This window comes from Pleuronectes platessa, chromosome 1 (assembly GCF_947347685.1).
Source record: "Pleuronectes platessa chromosome 1, fPlePla1.1, whole genome shotgun sequence".
In the NCBI taxonomy this organism is placed as follows: Eukaryota; Metazoa; Chordata; class Actinopteri; order Pleuronectiformes; family Pleuronectidae; genus Pleuronectes; species Pleuronectes platessa.
The window spans coordinates 2788321-2808057 of NC_070626.1; the positions used below are offsets into that span (position 1 = coordinate 2788321).

Genomic DNA, 19737 nt, shown 5'->3' on the forward strand with positions numbered 1-19737 from the left:
ATACGTTGACATGTCTTATTTGAGATGTCAACATATTTTATTTAAACTCTTTTGAAGGAGAAATGTTCCTTCTCCACCTAAAGTTGTTTGAAGTTTTCTGATGTACTTAACTAAAAAACTGAAGAACTGTTCCGTTAACAATGGAATATTAATTCATCCATATTTGCTTACTATATTTAGCAATTTTACCCCCTTGGGTGCATAAAAACAGGCTTTGAACTTTTCAAGAAACGTGAAATTATTATCCATAAAGGCCATGTGAAGAATTTAAATATGTTGGTATCGGATGGACAAATCCACATTGTACATCCCTAACTACATCGTATCAAATATAAACAGTTATAACCATAGATATAGAGTAAACATTGGCCAAACAACTCTTTATTGTGTAAGTTTATAATTTGATATTGTTTTACTTTTTGCACTTCACACAAGAGAAGCTGTGTTTCATCATATGAAATCCCACTAGAGCCAGCTCTTCACCTTTTATGACCCTAAATGACCAATATCAGTTCAGCCAAATCAACTGTTCTCTGGTGCTTCAGCTGCAGTAGAGCAATGGATTCTGTGATGACTTCGTGGCTCACAGTGTAAAGGCTCAGTTTGCACATACTGTTTGCCTCTTTGTCTATTAGGTTAAGAGTGATAACGTCCAATGTGAATGACCGCATCTGTAATTAATCACTCCGGGTGTATGGCTTTCTCACTTCACTATCCCCCATCACTTTCATATTTGCTGGCTCCCTATCTCTCTCTCGCTCTCTCTCTCTCTCTCTCTCACACCAACATACTCAAGTTCACCATGCTAATTCCCAAAGGCAGGTATGAACAGATTGTTTGCAGCTTAGGAGCAAAAATATAATTTAAAGTCAATGAAGAGAAAAACATTTATTTTACAGGTTGTTGACATCTTAGCAGCATGCTCCTCAAATGAAAATAAAATGGTGTGCTGAGAAGAAAAATTATAAGAAGCTAATATTAGCACAAAATTTGTAGGTAAATGTAAAGTTATCTAAAGACTGTGCTACAGAAGCTGCAATCATTTGGAATTGATAGACATGAGGAGCTGGTTATCAGTTGTGATATACAGAGAATAGCTGTTGGAGCTTTTAAAGGCTGCACTGGGGTTGTATGTGTATGAAAGCCAAAAGAGGAGAAAGAGTGGCTGGTATAGTATTTATAGAGCTGTATGTGGCTGTTGCCTCTCAAATAATGATTATCTGGATTAGCAGAGTAGCTCCACATGAATCATGGCTGTTTTCCATTTTCCACACAATACGATTACACCGGAAAAAACGGTTGTAATGCCTGGTGAGTTGTATACTTTTTTTTAATACAGTAACCCAAAATTATCCCATTATGTGTCTTTATTGAACATTCCCATAAAACATTACTGGCAGAAGCTAGCTGATAAAACATAAACATAATTATCGCAATAGGATTTTTTATTCTTAAGCATTACTTAAGCACGGTGAGGAGCTTTTACATTTAAACCATTTGAATTTTCCTCACCTTTTCTTCTTCTTCGAGAGAAAGAAAATATTGAAACTTTACATAAATAATTGTTTTACATTTATTATAATACTATCAACATCAACAGTGTTTTAAATAACTAACTTTAGCAATAGTTCTGTTTCCACCATACCAAAGTTTCCATGCACAGATAGGGGAGAGCGGGTAATGTGGGACATTTTTTACATTTGCTCCCCTATAGGCGAGCTAAAATGATATATCAGTAAAATGTACACATTCCCCATTAATTCAGGATGTTTTCTAGCAATGGAAATGATCAGAATGTCTTCAGGACTAAGAGCAGTTAAAATATGATAGATTGACAACCACACATTCAAAAACTAATATCAGACTAGTAACAGAATCATGGGGATTGGTCAATTAAGCACATTTATGGTTATTATGATTCATGTGACCCTAACTTACCTAACTTACCTGCACATTGTTTCTCTGTCCAATTGGCAGGGACAGGGATATTGTTTTACTCTGCGTATTCAAATGCCAGTTCACGGCACTTAACTGGAGCATGGCCATGGAACTGGTCAGCTAGTTGTTTCAAGTGTTTGGCAAGCTCCTCCTCCATCTCATCTGTGAATATTCTCTTTACCTCAGATACTGCACCCCAGGCTACTGATTTTACTTTTCCCCTTTCTCCTTTTTCTTTACGAATCTTTTGAGGGTTGACTTATCAATATTTCTATCCCTTCCAGCTTTTCTTAAGGACTTCTTTCCTTGCATGACCTCAGCGGCTGCACTCTCCATCTCTGCGAGGGGTGTTTGGCCCCAGGTTGTCTTCCTGGTGTAGTTTCTTGGCATGATGGCTTTTCTAAAATGTTTATGACATTAAAAATAAAACATATATAATGTAATATAACACTAAAATATGTTTAAGACTAAACTTAACTTGTGCTTCATGGTGGGGTAAAGTGAGACAGTGTCTCACTTTAGCCCACAGCATTTGTCCCACTTTACCCCACAGCCACTGTTTTAGAGAAAACAACATCTCTTAGCAATTCAGGCTAATATTCAGCTAGCATCAATCACATGGTTTTATATGTTGGAAGTTCACCAACATGTATGATATAAGTTTTTCTACCTGATTCAATTTGTTTTGTCACAACAGTTGATTAAGTTCAAAGCAAGAACATTTACTTTTACATGCAAAAAAACTAATTTTTGTGAAAAAACATACTTTCCACAGCACCAGCACCAACTTTTCCTTCATGGCAAGGGGGGAATGTGAGGGGCTTGAAAACATAATGGTCAAATGACCACAAATGTGTTCCGTTGCCTAGATACAGGAGGAATCTCACATTACCCGAAGTCACACATTACCCCGCTCTCCCCTACTGTGAACAAAACTAATTTACTGAAAAGACCAGCCAATCCAGTACCAACAGTCAGGCAATATTTTATTACAGCAATGAAATGACTCGGTTATGTAAAGATAATTGAGTAATTCAACCTATGATAATTTTCTGTATTTTTCTGGGCAGTTGTGTTTTTTTAAAAGCTGACAGTCAAAGATTGCAGCTTTGGGGTGGGACATGAGCCAATGACTGTCCTTAAGCTTGCAGGCTGAAGGTATTGATTGCACACTGAGTCATATTTTGATTGAATGCAGTTTAAAGGTGATTTGTGGATGGATTATCCTGCAGGAAGCTGTACAAACACTTGAAAAAACAATTATTAAGACTTGCTGAATTATTGTGTTTTTTAATTTTTGTTTAATTTTGACCAAGTAAATGTATAGATTCAATTTAGATGAATATAACATGTGTTGTGATGGCTTTCTCTTGAGGTATTTTATATCTTCCTTCTTGCTGAAGCGGTCTCGATAGTAATAACTAATAATGAAAATAATGAGGATTCTAACTAAAAACAGGTTTTTGGTTTACCAACAATCTGGCAGGTACTGCAGGTCCTACAAAAATGCACTACATCTGCTTTTAGTCCTGGCCAGAAGAACTGTTTAAGAACACGGTTGTAGGTTTTGGTAATGCCGAGGTGACCTGACCATATGTGTCCATGAGCCAATGATAACACCTTATGCCGACAGTTAACAGGGATCACTACCTGAAAAACCACTCCCCAATCTTGAAACGACTCAATTGCCACACTCCCTGACTGTGAATTCCACCTGCGCATCAACACACCATCCTCCACAAAGAATGGGCGTTTTTGGTCACACTCAGACCTTGTGACAGCAGCAGACAAACATTTGGTTAGGGATAAGTCACTTCTCTGGCTTTAATGAGAGCCTCACGAGTAAGCGGCAACGGTTAAGCAGAGCCAGATACAGACTCTGCCACCTTCAGAGGCCTCTCCCCAAAGCAGCCTCCTGCATCATCAGAGGGCACCTCTCCCCCATACAAAACAGAAGCAAACAGAGAGTCAGTCAAATCAACATCAAGGGCCTGTTTTTTGGCCTGAGCTCGGCCTAAAACACTTGCCATGAAAACATGAGGGTGATTTGTGACTTAATCATCGGCATCAGCGGTTGGAAAATCAACAATCTCGGGAACCGGGTAAACTTTACCGCCTGCTATATCATTTCCCTTAATTAATTCAATACCATCAATGGGAAAACATGAACACCCACCGTGAAAAACCCAGTCATTATCCCCGACTTCACATGAATCTGATGCAGAGGGGCGGGCACACAACCCATTTTAATACCCCTTACCACTGCACATGCATCAGAATGAACACTTAAGGGCAGAACTCTGGAGAGAATAAGTGACTGCGAACAAGCAGTGTCTCGCAGTTTCCTAACTGGACACTGATCCTCAGCTTTACCTGTAAGAGACACAGACCCATAAAAAATAAATGGTTTAAAACATTTATCAGTCACTTCAGACTTTCTGCAGTCCACAGACTGGACTCTGGGAGAAATTTTAATCAACCCCACCCCCTTTGGTTGTCTCGGTGCTGACCCTGGCTGCTTCCGCTTCCAAGCTTCACAATCAACCACCAAATGACCGGACCTATGGCAAAAAAAAAACTTTTGTCTGTCTTTGAATTTGAGGGAACGCTGTTAGGCACCCGAGTTTCAGATCTTTGTGAAAACTCGCGGCTAAAGGAATCACAGGTTTTAAAAACAGTTTTATGTATGAGCGCAAACTCGTCAGCAAGCATGGTAGACTGCTGTAGGGTGGAAACTTTCTGCTCGTTCAGATATACAGTTGTACGCTCCGATAAACAGTTTTTTGAGGACAGATCGTCCGCCTTGCAAGCTGCACACCACCGGTCAAAAAGAACCCCCTTCTCGCTGGCAAAGTCAAGATACGTTTGACTGGTCACTTTTCTTTCGAAAACGCTGCCTGTAAGCCTCCGGTACCAGCTCATACGCCCGCAAAATAGCATTCTTGACTTTCTCATACTCTAATCCATCTTCCACCTACAGAGAAGGGCAAGCCTCCTGAGCTGTACCTGTCAACTTACACAGCAACAAGATAGCCCACACATTCTCCGGCCGGTGCAAAGCTGCAGCAATCCGCTCAAATGCACCGAAGTACGCCTCAATTTCCGACTCACAGAAAACAGGAACTAACGAAATGTGTCTGCTGATATCAAACGCCACAGCAGCATTCGTAGATTCCGTGGGAACATTACGGGTCTACCTTTAAAATCCATGTTAAAAAAATACTGTCATGAGACAGGGAGGGACTGGGATGAGGGTGTGCCATTTGTCCTTTTCGCTGTTCGTGATACAAACAGGATTTAGCCCTGCTGAGGTTGTATTTGGTCACAATGTGCATGGCCCATTGAAAGTGTTAAAGGACAAGCTAGTGTGCAGTTCTCGTCCCATAACTAATATGCTTGATTTTGTCTCTCAGTGTATGGAGCGGCTACACCATGCCACCAAACTGTCCAGAGAGTCACTTGCTTCCTCTCAGGTCAGCATGAAAGAACGGTTTGACAAGAGAGCAGTTAAGTGACAATTTCAGCCAGGTGATGAAGTGTTGGTATTTTTGCCCACACCTGGTTCTGCTCTTACAGCCCGGTTCTCAGGTCCTTTTGTGGTGGAAAGTAAAGTTTCGGACACAGATTACGTCATCCGCACGCCTGAGCATAGACGGAAAACCCTTTTGTGTCATATTAACATGCTGAAACTTTTTCACTCCGATTTGGTGACACCCTGTGATGGTCATCAGTGTGGTAGGATAGCTAATTCACAGTTTTTGTCTACTATCAATAAGCAGTTGTCTTATCTTCCTGCACAACGGAGACAGGATGTGATTAACTTGCTTCACACATATCCTTCTGTGGTGAAGGACGTGCCATCTTGCACAAATGTTCTGTTGCATGATATTGACGTGGGTAATGCTACCCCTATTAAACAGCATGCTTACTGTTGTCCGCTAGCTAAGAGAGGGGCATTAAGACAGAGGTCAGCTATCTGGTAGACAATGGTTTTGCCAAACCAGCTGCAGCCCCTGGAGTTCTCCATGTTTATTGGCACGTAAGTCGGACGGAACTCCTCGTTTCTGTACTGATTTTTGCAAGGTCAATGCTGTTACTGTATCAGATTATTTTCCTTTTCCTCGCATGGATGACTGTATCAACAGGGTGGGGCCAGCTGTGTGCATTTCCAAACTAGATTTACTCAAAGGATACTGGCAAGTGCCTTTGACTCAGCATGCAGCTGACATCTCAGCATTTGTGACCCTGATGCTTTCATGCAATACAATGTTATGGCCTTCGGCCTGAAAAATGCACCTGCCACTTTTCAGCGCCTGATGCAACATGTGTTAGGGGACGTTCTTAATTGAAGTGTTTATCTCGACGATGTGTTGGTCTATTCCAGTGACTTGGAGAACCACACATTTGAAAACTGTTGTACAGCGTATTGCTGATGCCTCTCTGACACTTAACTTGGCCGAGTGTGAATTCGGCAAAGCTACTGTTACCTACCTGGGAAAGCAGGTTGGTCAGGGACAGGTACGGCCGGTGGATGCAAAGGTCGCAGCCATTGTGTCTCTACAAGTTCCCACCACTGGACGTGAGCTTAGGCGCTTTCTAGGGATGGCAGGATATTATCGTTGTTTTTGCAAAAACTTCTCGGTGGTTGTTTGTCCCCTTACCAAGTTGTGTAGTCCTCTGGTTCCGTTTGTGTGGAATTCAGAGTGTGAACATGCCTTTAAATCTGCAAAGTCTCTCCTTTGTAGTGCTCCTGTGCTGGCAGCGCCTGACTTTTCTCTGCCTTTCCAGCTTGAGGTGGATGCCAGTTCCACGGGTGCTGTTGCAGGACAGTGGTATTGATGTGTGTCACCCTGTATGCTACTTCTCAGCCAAATTCAAGCGACATCAGTTGAATTACTCCACTATTGAGAAGGAGACGTTAATCATGCTCCTTGCCCTGCAACATTTTGAGGTGTATGTTGGCTCAAGCTCCTCCCAAGTGACAGTCTACAGGGATCATAACCCTCTTTATTTTCTAGCACAGATGTAAATCAATAAAGCAGCGCTTGATGCGTTGGGCACTCCTTGCCCAGAACTACAACCTTAACATAAGACACAAGAGAGGAGCAGACAATGTGGTAGCTGACGCACTATCCCGTGGTTGAGACCAGGCAAATTGTGAAAGTGTGTGATTAATTAACTGGGTGTGGCTTGTTCTTATGAGAGGGGGTTGTCTCTCTCCCCCTCTCTCGTCTCCTCCAGGTGGGTTCTCCAGAAGCACCTCCACTGGCACAGCTGAGGCCACTCTGGCATCAGGGTGTGGCCAATAAAGACCCTCAGCTGTGTCAGTGAGGGGGCAGCCGTTCGGGAGCAGATGTAGCGAGGAGACGGGCTGTACGGACGTGCCGCGTGGGCGTGCTGTGTGCTGTGTATAGTGGTTGTTGGTTGTTGGTGTTTTCTTTTTCCCCTTCCTGTGTAGGAAGGGCGTTTTTTGTTAACTCAGTTATTTAATAAATCCTTATTTCCTCGTTAAACCTAAAACGTATGGCTTCCTTGTTTAGTGCCCGATTTTTTTACGAGCTTCCTTTGATGAAATAAGCTTCCATGAAAGAATCAGGAATTAAATGTTGAGCTTTGCCGAAAAATGCAATTATATAGTCCGTGTAGTGCTTGATTTCTGTCATTACCAGCATATACCAGCATGAAACCAACATGCCTGCCTGACAAAAACACTGATATTCTACGAAATCCCTGCATGTTTCTACCAGGTGCGACAGCATGCCTCTCTCTGTGTGTGTGCAGGTGTGTGTGTGTGTGTGTGTGTGGTCTGACCCATGAGTGCTTTGGAACAGCATTTTTTGGGACCGACTTCATATTGCTGATAATTCTGGGATCTGTGACAGTTGACTGACTAGAGAGCTAGCCATACACAAGTGCTTTTCAAACCACCCTTGACTCTTACATAACTAAATTACTTTAATAGTCTTTATTCCCTCAGTGTTAAGAGGCAGCAGAAGCAGGTAAACAAGCAAATTACACAGATGTATTAACTCAAAGAAACGCTTAAAGAAATGATTACTTAACCATGTCACACTATGCCAAAGCCTTTTATCTGTTTTAACATAGGCCATCACATTATATTTCCCTATCTGACCACCAAGCTGTAGTGATCTCTGTGTGAGACCAGTCATCAGAGACAGGCAGGAAAATATGGAAACCTACATTGTCATTAGAGTGTGTCACTGTAAGGTAAAGGTATTTTGAATATTCCTACAGAAGTAATTTTTAAGAAAATTTCTCTTTACTGCACATTTGATAGGTTTGTTCAAAAGAATGATCATAACAGATGTGCAGGAAGGTGAAGATGTCCATGTAGAGTGCAATGAGATAAAGGAGAGTGAGTGCAGGGAAATCATGAGACAGGAGAGACCTTGAATTTAAAATATCTGCTACTTTTGCTGTGATGGTTTGATTCAGTCTGGTCCATTTTCCTTGTTGGTGTAGGAAACATCTGAATGACAAATTGAGATGGTGGTATCAGAGGTGGGAGCACCACTGCTAAATGTACATTTTACACTGTAGTTTTATACAGTGCAATAATAAGAAGGATACTATTCTGCATATAACAGAAGTAGCAGCATGCCTTACATTGACAGGTTGTGAACCAGCTTCCATTAGGCTCCAGAGAAGACTCAAGACTTTCACTGGAACTGCAAACTGTAGGTCCATATTCTCTTATTTAACATGCAGTGAGGTGAACCCAAGACGATTGGTTACATTGTTGTCTACTGATCGCAAGGAACTGCCATATTACCAGCATATCTCTGTGACTGACTGAGGGTGAAGTTGATTTTTGTTCCTGCAACCAAACAACCCATCAAAACCTGATCAAAGCAGAGTCTTGGACCATTTACTATAATGTCACTTCCTTCACCAAGTGTCTCGGAATGAATATCCATTGGCTTTAATGCTTGTGCTATGCTACTATTGCAGAGTATTCTATCATGGAATGTGCATCGGCAAGTGTTTGATTGGCTGATGCAGGCTAATGCCAGACGGCGCTGAATCGTTTAAAAAGTTTGAGAACGGTTATTTTTCTGGTGAGGGCCAACCAAACCCTCATGGAAGTGGGTCATTCAGGACCGGGCACAATTAATTTGATTTCATTTGTGTCAGGACTGGCAGAATGGCAGGCGTGAACCCAAAAGCAAACGACAATGAGGCAGAGTGGGAATCAGCAAAGCTCTTGGTTTATTGAGACTTAGCAGGGGTCAGATACCAGGCAGTCAGTCCGATGCAAACAAATCCGACAAGGAGCAGGCCGGAGAGAATCCAGGGTAGAAAGAGCAGGTGTCAGGAGCCAGGTAGTCAGTCTGATATAAACAAATCCGACAAGGGGCAGGCAGAAGAGGAGTCACGGGGAAGATCAGGCAGGAAAGGAGTCAAGAGGTAAATGCTGGAAAGATTAGGCACGAACACACTAAACGATCTGGCAGAGGACAAGGGGAACAGGCATGCAGATATAGAGGGAAGACTAATGAGAGAATGGAAGACAGGTGTGTCTGTGGGTGGAGCCGGTGAAGGGATCAGAGGAATGAGGAAGGTGCAGAGCAGGAGGGGAGTGGCAGAGTTCTGAAAAGAGAAAAGGATTCATAAACAAAATATTAATAAGAAGGTGAATTTGTGACAATTTGATTTACTTACCTGCCAGGTAGGAGCTTTTTAGGCAACATGAGGGATATTAAAGTTCTGCTTCATCCTATACCTACAAACAATAGCTTAAATTATTGCATTATCCCATCATCCCCAGTACAAAACTCATTTCACCAAGATAGAGGCTGTGTTAAAGTTTTTAAAAGCAAGTCCAAATTGGAGCTGGGTAGAGAGATAGGTAACTTTTTAACTTGGTCAGTATTAAGTAATTATTTGACAGTGTGATTCAATGCAGGTTTTTTCTAGAGCCATTCAATATATTCCTGGTGCTATGTGTCACATGTTGTAATTGAGAAGTATTGTGTGGGATCTTGTAAAGGAACATGTGCCCAGCTCACCATATTGGCTGTGCTCAGTAAAGTTCTTCTGAGCATGATAAATGGCTCAGTGTTGTGTCTGAAGGCCACAGTGTGTTGCTGATTAGGTACTTGGGTTTTTTACAGTTGTCATGGTATTTGGAGGCCAGGTCTTGTATAGTGTGAGGGTTCTGCTGCAATCAGCCAGGGAATGAGCTTAGTGGTTTATAATGAGTTCATAGTCTGACCTGGCAGCCATTTGACTGAGACAGACTCAAAGGTCAAAGGAGTCCAGCAGATCCTTGTTTTATATCTATACTACAAGATATGAATGAATGAATGAAAAAAAAGTTATTCAGTCATGTTACTGTTTTTGAAATGTGTTCCTTGAAGTAACATTGCTCTGTGGAGTTTTTGGTTTGCTTGTTTATAACTTCAGAGAGATGACCTGTCATTTGGAGAGGTATTGAGTCATTAATATAAAGCACTGAAGACCAGACAGAATCTAAATGAATGTAAGTTATTACCACTGACTCAGACCTTGGATTTGAGTCTGTTCACTTGACAGACACAATGCCCTCATCAAGCCCCAGGGGGAAGAAAGACTGGACCCACATTGCAGACGGAACAGAGAGTAGAGTCAGTGTTCAGACTGTCAGCCTGCTGGAAGCTTTGAACGGATTATTGTACATTTCTGCCAGGATTATTTCAGATGCTTCATATCTTTTGAGACAGGGATGGAAAGAGTAAAGGGACAGAAAGCTGGCATTCTCTGATATGATTTAAATTCATATAAAACTACTTTGTACCAGGAAGCATTATTTTGAAGAGACATAATGCCAAACTTTGGTTGTTTGTGTCCTCATATTATTCCTCAGTGAGCCAACTCCACACCCTAATTTTCACACTGGCTCTCCTGGTGTGTCTGATTGTTGGTTTCGGAGAGACAACTGTTGCCCCCATCTAATCCCAGGAGAAAAAGGTGTGGTGGCTCTGGTTTTTGGGAGCTATTCAACCATCTTGTGAAGAAGCATACTTGATGATTGACTTAGCATTGATATACTGAACTATGACTCAAATGTAACTGTCATTCTAGGAAGAGTTGAATGGAAACCATACAGGGCATGCATTTTTCAATGTTTTGATAAAATTTGTTGGTTACCTTTGAGGATCTAAAATGTGTGGTATGGTCTTTAAGAATTTCAACACTTTTAGTGTTGTATGAGATTTGACTGTAATTGTATAAAAGGCTTATCATTTTTGTGCCCATCTACAACCTTGGCATCCCTTTTTTCATTTTGTTTTACACCATATGGACCTCTTCCTGCGTTCTTATAACTGGAACTAAATGTTACCAGTGAACACTAATGCGGATTAGCTTCATAGAAACTTTCCAGCAGACATGGTTGAATTGCGGACCCCTTCCAAGGGAAATGGTGAAATAATCCTTCCTTTTTCTCATCAGTTTGCAATAACAATATGGATCAAAATCTAATCCATAGGCACACACCTACAGTGAAGTAAACCACCACATTAGAGAGAGATTGTATCCAATCTCCTACCAGCAGTTTCTAATCCCATCATACACTCTCGCATTTCAGTACACAAACTGCTGGCTTACTGCTGGCTGTTTTCTCTTTGTATGAGGTCTTACAAACAATGTAAGTATTTTTACCAGCTATAAAACTACAGGAGTTCAAATGTGAAGAAACCAAATTGGATTTACACTTGAACATGTTTTATCCATCTATGACACACTTGTGGATTAGTGTAGGAAAATAAGTTAAAGAATCAATCAATAATTCCCTGAATCTATGAATGAGTGAAGTGATTACTGAATATAAGAATGAATAATTAAAATGCATGAATTAATAAATTAACCCACAAGAGGCTGAAACATAATAAGAGTACTCCAACTGCCAACTGTAGAGCTTTGGCATCAAGTTGTCTAAATCCACAATTGATTATTCAGTATTTTCATATTTAATGCAGATCTATATTAACATCAACACAAACATGCAATTAAAGCTTCTCCAAATATTTGTTCTTTGTTTTCTCAGTACGAAGAGATAGTTCATCCTAAAATGAAAATGCACTCATTATCTACTCACCTCTATGCCAAAAGAGGGTTGGGTGAACTGTTTGAGTCCACAAAACACTTCTGGATCCTCAGGGGTAAACAGCGTTGCAGCTGAATCCAATGCAAATAAAGATTTTTCAAACATAAAATGTTTGAAGAATCGTGGACACTTGGATGACATCGCAGGAGCAGTATTGAGGCATTTTCAGTTTTTTTCTGTTGTTTTCATACATTTGAAGAATTAGTCACCATTTACTTCAATTCCATTGTATTCAGCTGCTACAATGTTTACCCCTGAAACTCCATAAGTGTTTTGTGGACTCAAACACTTCACCCACCCCTCCATCGGCATACTGGTGAGTAGATGATGACTGAATAAAATGTTTTGGGTGAAGTATCCCTTTAAGCTTTCGTCAGAGACTAAAATAAATGTTGTCAATTTCTTCAAGATCTTTGTACAGGGTTGTTGTAAATGCAAGATTAACTAATGTTTTCCTAATGATTTACAATTATTTTATAAGTCAAGAGAAAAAAAAGGGAGCATGATCAGGAACTCTGGACGGGACATGTCATTAAAAAAGGAGACCTATAATCACTCCCATTTGATAACAGTTCACATGTTTCAATTAAAACCAGGATCTTTCCTACTTTTAACAATTATTTATTTTAATAAAGCAACGTTTAACACAAACTATAATATTTCCCAGCCATCACCAAAATAATCCATCAAAACCTTAACCACAGTGGTGTGAGATAATAAAGCACCATTTTTATGATAGCCTACTGAAAACATTTTATGTTGGCCTATTTTACTCCTCACATTCTTTAATTTGAATACTTTGAGTCATCTGATCAAGTCATTCACAATCTATAACATAATGCATGTAGCAGAACTATGTTTGCATACCAAACTTAAACCTGCATGTCCAGGTTATCTGTGTTGTCAGAGGACACAGATTGCTGATATTGAACTATGCAGAGCTCACACAATAGGCCTGGCTGACCATCCGGGCCAGAAAAGCCTTGGCTGGACAGATTCTCCTCATGCCGATGTTATTACTGTTGGAGGTCTGCGATGGCTGTTAGCCGGCTGAGCTCGACAACAAAAGGTTGTTTTATCCTACTAGCGGAGTGCTAACGTGTCTAATTCCTCTCTAGCGGATCAGTCTGTCTCTTTAGATGCAGCAGAGAAAAGCGAGAGAATACCAAGTTCCACCGCAGTCCAAGACACACAGATCAATCTCATCTGTGTGGGTACAACAGAACAAGGTTGAAGACTGCTCAGACTTCCAGTATGCCTGCTCCAAGGTCAGCCAGTGATCCAGGCCTGGGAGGCAGGGTTAAATGAAACCCATGGAGGCATGTTAGAAATGTTAATTATGGTTGACCAGGCATAAATAACATTGTCAGAGGAATTAGAGTTTCTGTGTGCTGAGTTTCACTGACATGGAAAGAAGGGTTTTGGAGGAGGGCCTTTGCTCCCACTTCTCCAGGAAAAACTGTTTTCTAAACTGTATAAATCTGTGCTCTTAATATTTACCTTTGACAGTGACACACAGGTTGAAGGGCAGAACTTAGAACACTTTTGACACTCAACTCTTTGACTTATTTTCTATAAATACTTAATTGTGCTGTAGTTTCTCAATCTCTCTCTCTCTCTCTCTCTCTCTCTCTCTCTCTCTCTCTCTCTCTCTCTCTCTCTCTCTCTCTCTCTCTCTCTCTCTCTCTCTCACACACACACAAACTGGCACCATAGGGTCTGGGGTGACATCACTTACCCAGGGGAAGCCAATTTTCCTATTTTTGGTGACCAACAGCCAGGAAAAGGCTCTCTCTTACCATCGTGAGAGTGACTCTAATAGAGTCACTCCCCTCTCCTCCTCTTTCATCTAAGTTTTTAACACAGGAGATAAGACAGAAGAAAGGTCTGAGGGTTGTGAGATGCAGGGAGGCTGTTGCAGCTTGGTGGTTTTCTTACAAAAGAGCAAGAAAGCAGTATACAAACCTCCATTCATTTCAATTCTAATTCAACTGTCAAGCATGTCAGCCATCTTTTTCACATTTGATTTGACTCCAGCTCGGTGAGCTGACTGCTCACTGAGCAGCTTTGACCAGAGAAACTCTGTGTTTCACTGTTTCCACTGTTCTTCTACAAAGACACTGACTGGCTGCTTAACGTGAACGAGCTATGAGCTCACTGCTCGCGTCGCTCTGAGTAAATGAATGGGGGCAGGTATGGATACATAGAGCGGGTAATTTTGCGCTTGCGTTAATTACACAAATTAACCGTCCCGCATTTACGGGTTAATTTTGAAAGTCCTATTCAAAAATATCACCAAGAAATGTGTCATTGCTCAACATCAAAGTGTCCATAATACTTAGTAAAGCACAAAGTAAAAAATGTATCCAATGGCGGTGATAGCCACATGGTATTAGGTAAAGGTAACAGCAGCCCATCCTATAATTGCTATGTATTATGCATGGTTTGTATTTTTTTGGTCGCTTTTGTCATCATGATGACCACTCAAAGCACTTTATATTACAGTTTGCCATTCACCCATTCAAACAAACACTCATACAGTGCAACTAAGCAACACTTATTTTTCTATGAGGGGCCATTCAGGGTTAAGTATCCTGCCCAAGAACACTTAGGCATGCAGATGGGGAAGACTGGGATCAAACTACCGACCCTCTGGTTGGAGGACGACCGCTCTACCCCTCAGCCACTGGGGTTACCCTAATTGTCAAGACTTTGTCAACCTGCTGGTGGTAGTAAGTGATGTTTATGTTTGTGTTGTCTGTAGGCATCCAGAATGACCCGCTCAGATGAGGACAGGGACATTGGGTGGGATGCCTGGGGCCCCTGGAGTGACTGCTCTCGAACCTGCGGTGGAGGAGCCTCCTACTCTCTGCGACGTTGCCTCAACGGAGAGTAAGCCTCATTTAACAACTCATAAGACACAATTCGACAGCATGTTCAAAATATTGGATTGCATTATGGAAGAATTCAATTCATTAAATAGGAAAAAATCCAGAATCCGACAAATCTGACAAATCTGCAAACCATGACATTTTCAACAGAGAGATATCCTGCTGAATTGTTATTGTTATTGTTATTTGTATTGATCTGGCAACAATTCCTCTCTGTGATGATTTAATTATTCCTTCCAAGATAATTGCTGTGATTTGCAAACATGGTGATATAATAGTCTGATGGGTAAAAAAACATGAGCAATGTGTAAAAATAACCTATAGAGAAGGTACATTTCCTTTTGTGTATTACAGTAATAAAAACAACTCAAAAAGATATACAAAGACAAATCCAAAACATCAACTTCATAATAAATCAGATTAGCAACCCTACAATCAAACCACACAGCTGAATTATGTGATGGAAATTCATCTTGAGATTTGAAAAAATATAATTCTCAGACCGGAGTTGCTTTTGAGTCTTTATAATAATAAGCTCTGCAGAGTTTACAAGCACGGGTGCTCAAAGTGGAATCACCACATTACAAATAGCTGCAGGTTCACATAAGCCAGAACTTATACAAAGAGGTGTTACATGAGAGATGATATAAAAAAAAAGAGGACCTCAAAGACATGAAAGACATGAGATCATCATCTATGTCTTATCTGCTGTGTCCGTCCGTCCCCGGCACCAGTTAGAAAAAAAAACCTCACCCTACCGTCGCTGGTACCAATTAAAAGAAAAACATCACCAAATAAGGGTTCCATCCTGTCAGGTAGACATTCTCACAGCAGTGAGACACCTAGTCAGGGGATTTCCAATACCTTAGACACTGGTCAGAGGAATTTTCCATTACAATTACTAACCTGTCAAAGCTGCCCCTAAACACAGAGGGGCCTCCAAATGGCCGTGGTCCTCAGTGTGGACCACTTATAAACAATTTAATCTAGAACACTAAGTCCCATTATGAAAGCCTATTTAAATCACAAGATCTGGGTTTCTATTTGGATCTGCACCAAATTGAAAACAGTATCAGTACTGCAAAAATCCCAGAAGTTTTTGATCAAGATCCATGAATTAGTCTTGAGAAATCAACGAAAATGTATCAACCAATACTGTCCTGAGTCGTTGCTCAGTCGTTGCTCAGTGTTCGAATTCATTCCACTGAAAACAGTTGTGTTTCCAAGAAAGCTGGAAACTGACAGAGTCCAGAGCATCTCTGCAGGTCACTCTGGATGGGATACTGGGGAGTCAGGAAGACGGGGTCTGCGTTGGGTGTGTCCTGTATGTTCCTCACACTGATAAACACACCAAGTGTGTGGGTTTCGAATCCCTGCCGTTTTTAAAAGCCAAATCCGGCTGTCTGCTCCCACTGTCTGTCTCAGCCTGTCTCTGCTCAGCGATATGCTGTGTTGCTGTGTATATCTCGGTTTGTCTTGTGTGTTGGTTGCCATCATCGTTATTGCCCTCTGAGGACTCATATGGCTAGAGTGAAAATCCAGCTTCAACACACACACATCTCTCTCTATAGTTGTGAGGACACTCATTGGCGTAATCCATTTCCTAGCCCCTTAACCATCACAACTAAATGCCTGACCCTAACCCTAAAACCAAGTCTTAACCTTCAAACAGCCCATTGAATCTATGAGGACAAGCCCAAATGTCACACACACACACACACACACACACACACACACACACACACACACACACATCTTGGCCGTGGGTCCTCTCGAAGTTTGAAGTTTGTATAAAGCAACTAAAAAAGATTTTTTTCTTCACTTTACTTTCAAAGTCAAGGTTATGATTGTGGTATACTGCAGTACAGTGTACACGGCAGACCAAAGACAGGCTTCAACTTGTAACAGTCAAATAAGCAGTGTTGGAATGTTACAAAGTATTTTTACTTCGTTACTGTACTTAAGTAAATGTTTACGTATCTGTACTTTACTTAAGTAAAGATAATAGTGCATACTTTTTACTTTTACTCCGTTACATTTTGTAGCTATTATCTATACTTTTACTCCACTACATTTCTACAATATGTGTCGTTACTCGTTACATTTTATGGACACAGTTTCGGGAAATATAGATTGCGTTGCTTTTTTGGAAGTCTAAATGCGCACACACACACACGTGTCCTTACAACGCAAAAAGACGTTTAGAATTATGTTTATAATAATGACAAAAAGTAACAAAATAACCACAAACCTTGTGCCTTTATCAGCCAGGTGCTAAACAACTAAAAGTAATGATTTTTCATGCAACGAGGCACACCTGCCATTTAGCGATCTTTTTCGTTTTTCAGGAACTACCTTTTCAAAATAAAAGTATAACATTTCTCCTTCCGTCCAAACCATTTCAAAATATTCAGAAGATGAATATTTTGGCTCCCTGACCAATGGTCAAATTTTCATTTCAAGGTCCTTCATTTAAAATTTCTCATTCTACGATCTGCCTTGTTCTGACCAGTTTTACAGTTGTTTTTCATCTTCCATGTTTCCATTTTTTACACGTTTACAATTAAATAAAAGATTTAAAGATACACTCCTGATCAAAATCTTAAGACCAGTTAAAAAATTGCATGAATTTGCATTTTGCACTGTTGAATCTTAGGAAGGTTCTAAGTAGAGTTTCAAAATGCAAAATGCAAAAAGAAGAAATGGGAACAAGAGCCCAAAAGTTGTGAGCAGGCAATTTATTGAAAACAACAATTTAACTGAAGTAGGCTGTTCATCAGCTGATCAAAAGTTTAAGGACACAGCTCAAAAAAAAAAAAAAAAACTCCTAAAACAGAAATTAAAGTGTCAAAAACTGACTCAGTAATGAGTAGCTCCACCATTATTGTTGATCACTTCAAAAATTCGTGGTGAAGATGGCTTCACGAAGGGCATCCACTGTCTGGAACTGAAGTCCATTTTTGTAAACTTCCCTTGCCATCCATCCCCAAATGTTCTCAATTGGATTAAGATCAGGGGAACACGCAGGATGGTCCAAAAGAGTGATGTTATTCTCCTGGAAAAAAGTCTTGGTCAGAGGGGCATTGTGAATTGGAGCATTGTCCTGCTGAAAAACCCAGTCGTTACCACACAGACGAGGGCCCTCAGTCATGAGGGACGCCCGCTGCAACATCTCCACATAGCCAGCTGCTGCACAACCTGGAGCTCCATTGTTCCATTGAAGGAAAAAGCCCCCCAGATCATGATGGCGCCCCCTCCACTGTGCCGCGTAGAAAACCTCTCAGGTGGCATCTCCTTGTCATGCCAGTAACGTATGAAGCCATCAGGACCATCAAGGTTACATTTTTTCTCGTCAGAGAATAAAACTTTCTTCCACCTTTGAATGTCCCATGTTTGATGCTCCCTTAGGGGAGAAGACGACAGCCTTCACGCGGCCTTCCCTGTGAGTAACAAGAGATGGTGCAAGACCAACTTGTGAAACGAATGTCGCCAACCAAACAAAGAGCTGGCAGGCCAAGGAACGGAGAAGCGCCCCACTCAGGACGCACGGTCATCCCGACCGTCGAAAACCGTGGTCTTCCAGTGCTCCAACTCAACGTCGAGGGCCTCACCACCGCCAAACTCGAAATCGTACGTCACCTGGCTGATTCCAATGGGGCAGCGGCTGTACTCCTGCAGGAGACACACTGCACTAACAATAACATCCTCAAGATGCCAGGTTTCCATCTCGCTGGGTCCATTCACAGCAAGCAGCACGGAGTGGCAACCTTCGTGAGGACTGAACTAACCTGGTCAGCCACTAGCCAATCCCCACCAGGCTCCAACATCGAGTGGCTGGTTACTAAAATCCAGGAAACTTCAGTCATCAACGTATATAAGCCCCCACCATCAGAGCTGTCTGCTACGTCACTCCCGCCCATAACTGCCCCCGCCATCTACGCAGGTGACTTCAACTGTCAACACACAGACTGGGGTTACAACTACACAACATCAAACGGAGTGGCGCTGAGTGAATGGGCCTCCAACACCGATGCCCTGCTACTGTACGACCCCAAGGAGCCGCCAAGCTTCTTCTCTGCACGCTGGAACACCTCTACCAACCCGGACCTGGCCTTCGCTGTGTGCCGGAGCAATGACCCGAAACCGGAGAGACGCGTCCTAGACAGGTTTCCTAGCTCACACCACCGACCGTCCATCATTAAAGTCCCATCACTGGTGCAACCGGTACCAGGGAAACCTGTCAAAAGATGGAACTTTCGAAAGGCCAACTGGGAGTCATTTGCTCAGGAGACAGAAAGAAGGATTGCTAGTCTGCCAGAACCTGATGCAGCCAACGTGGACACCGCCTATGAAGCCTACTGTAAGGTCCTCCTAGGAGCGGCAAAAAAGACCATCCCACGCGGCTACAACAGGAACTACATCCCTGGCTGGGACGAGGAGTGCAGCCGCCTCCTGAGCACCCACCAGAGGGCTATCTCCAGGGAAGATGTGGATGCGACTGCAGAAGCACTGCTTCAGAGACTGGACACCACACGCAGAGACAGATGGACTGAAGTTGTTGAGTCAATTGACTTTACCCACTCTAGTCGGAAGGCGTGGCAAACCATCAACCGGCTAACAGGCAGATGCACAAAGCCCCCAAGCTGCCCAGTCACAGCAGATGCCATCGCGTCCGAGCTCCTGAAAAACGGTCGCTTCCCAGACGCAGACAAAGATGTTGCCCGTCTGATAACGCAGGAGGTGACTTCCCTCTCCAGGGTGGCCAGTGCGGATTCCAACCTCTCAGGAGAATTCACAGCA

General features: G+C 41.9%; 1 protein-coding gene across 1 annotated transcript in view; it reads left to right on the plus strand.

Annotated features, from left to right (window-relative positions):
- adamtsl3 (ADAMTS-like 3) overlaps positions 1-19737 on the plus strand; it is a 202392-nt gene that overhangs the window by 115814 nt on the left and 66841 nt on the right. The window contains exon 4 of the mRNA XM_053414931.1: positions 14811-14938. Within this exon, the coding sequence (XP_053270906.1) occupies positions 14811-14938 (128 nt within the window). The remainder of the gene's footprint in view (positions 1-14810; positions 14939-19737) is intronic.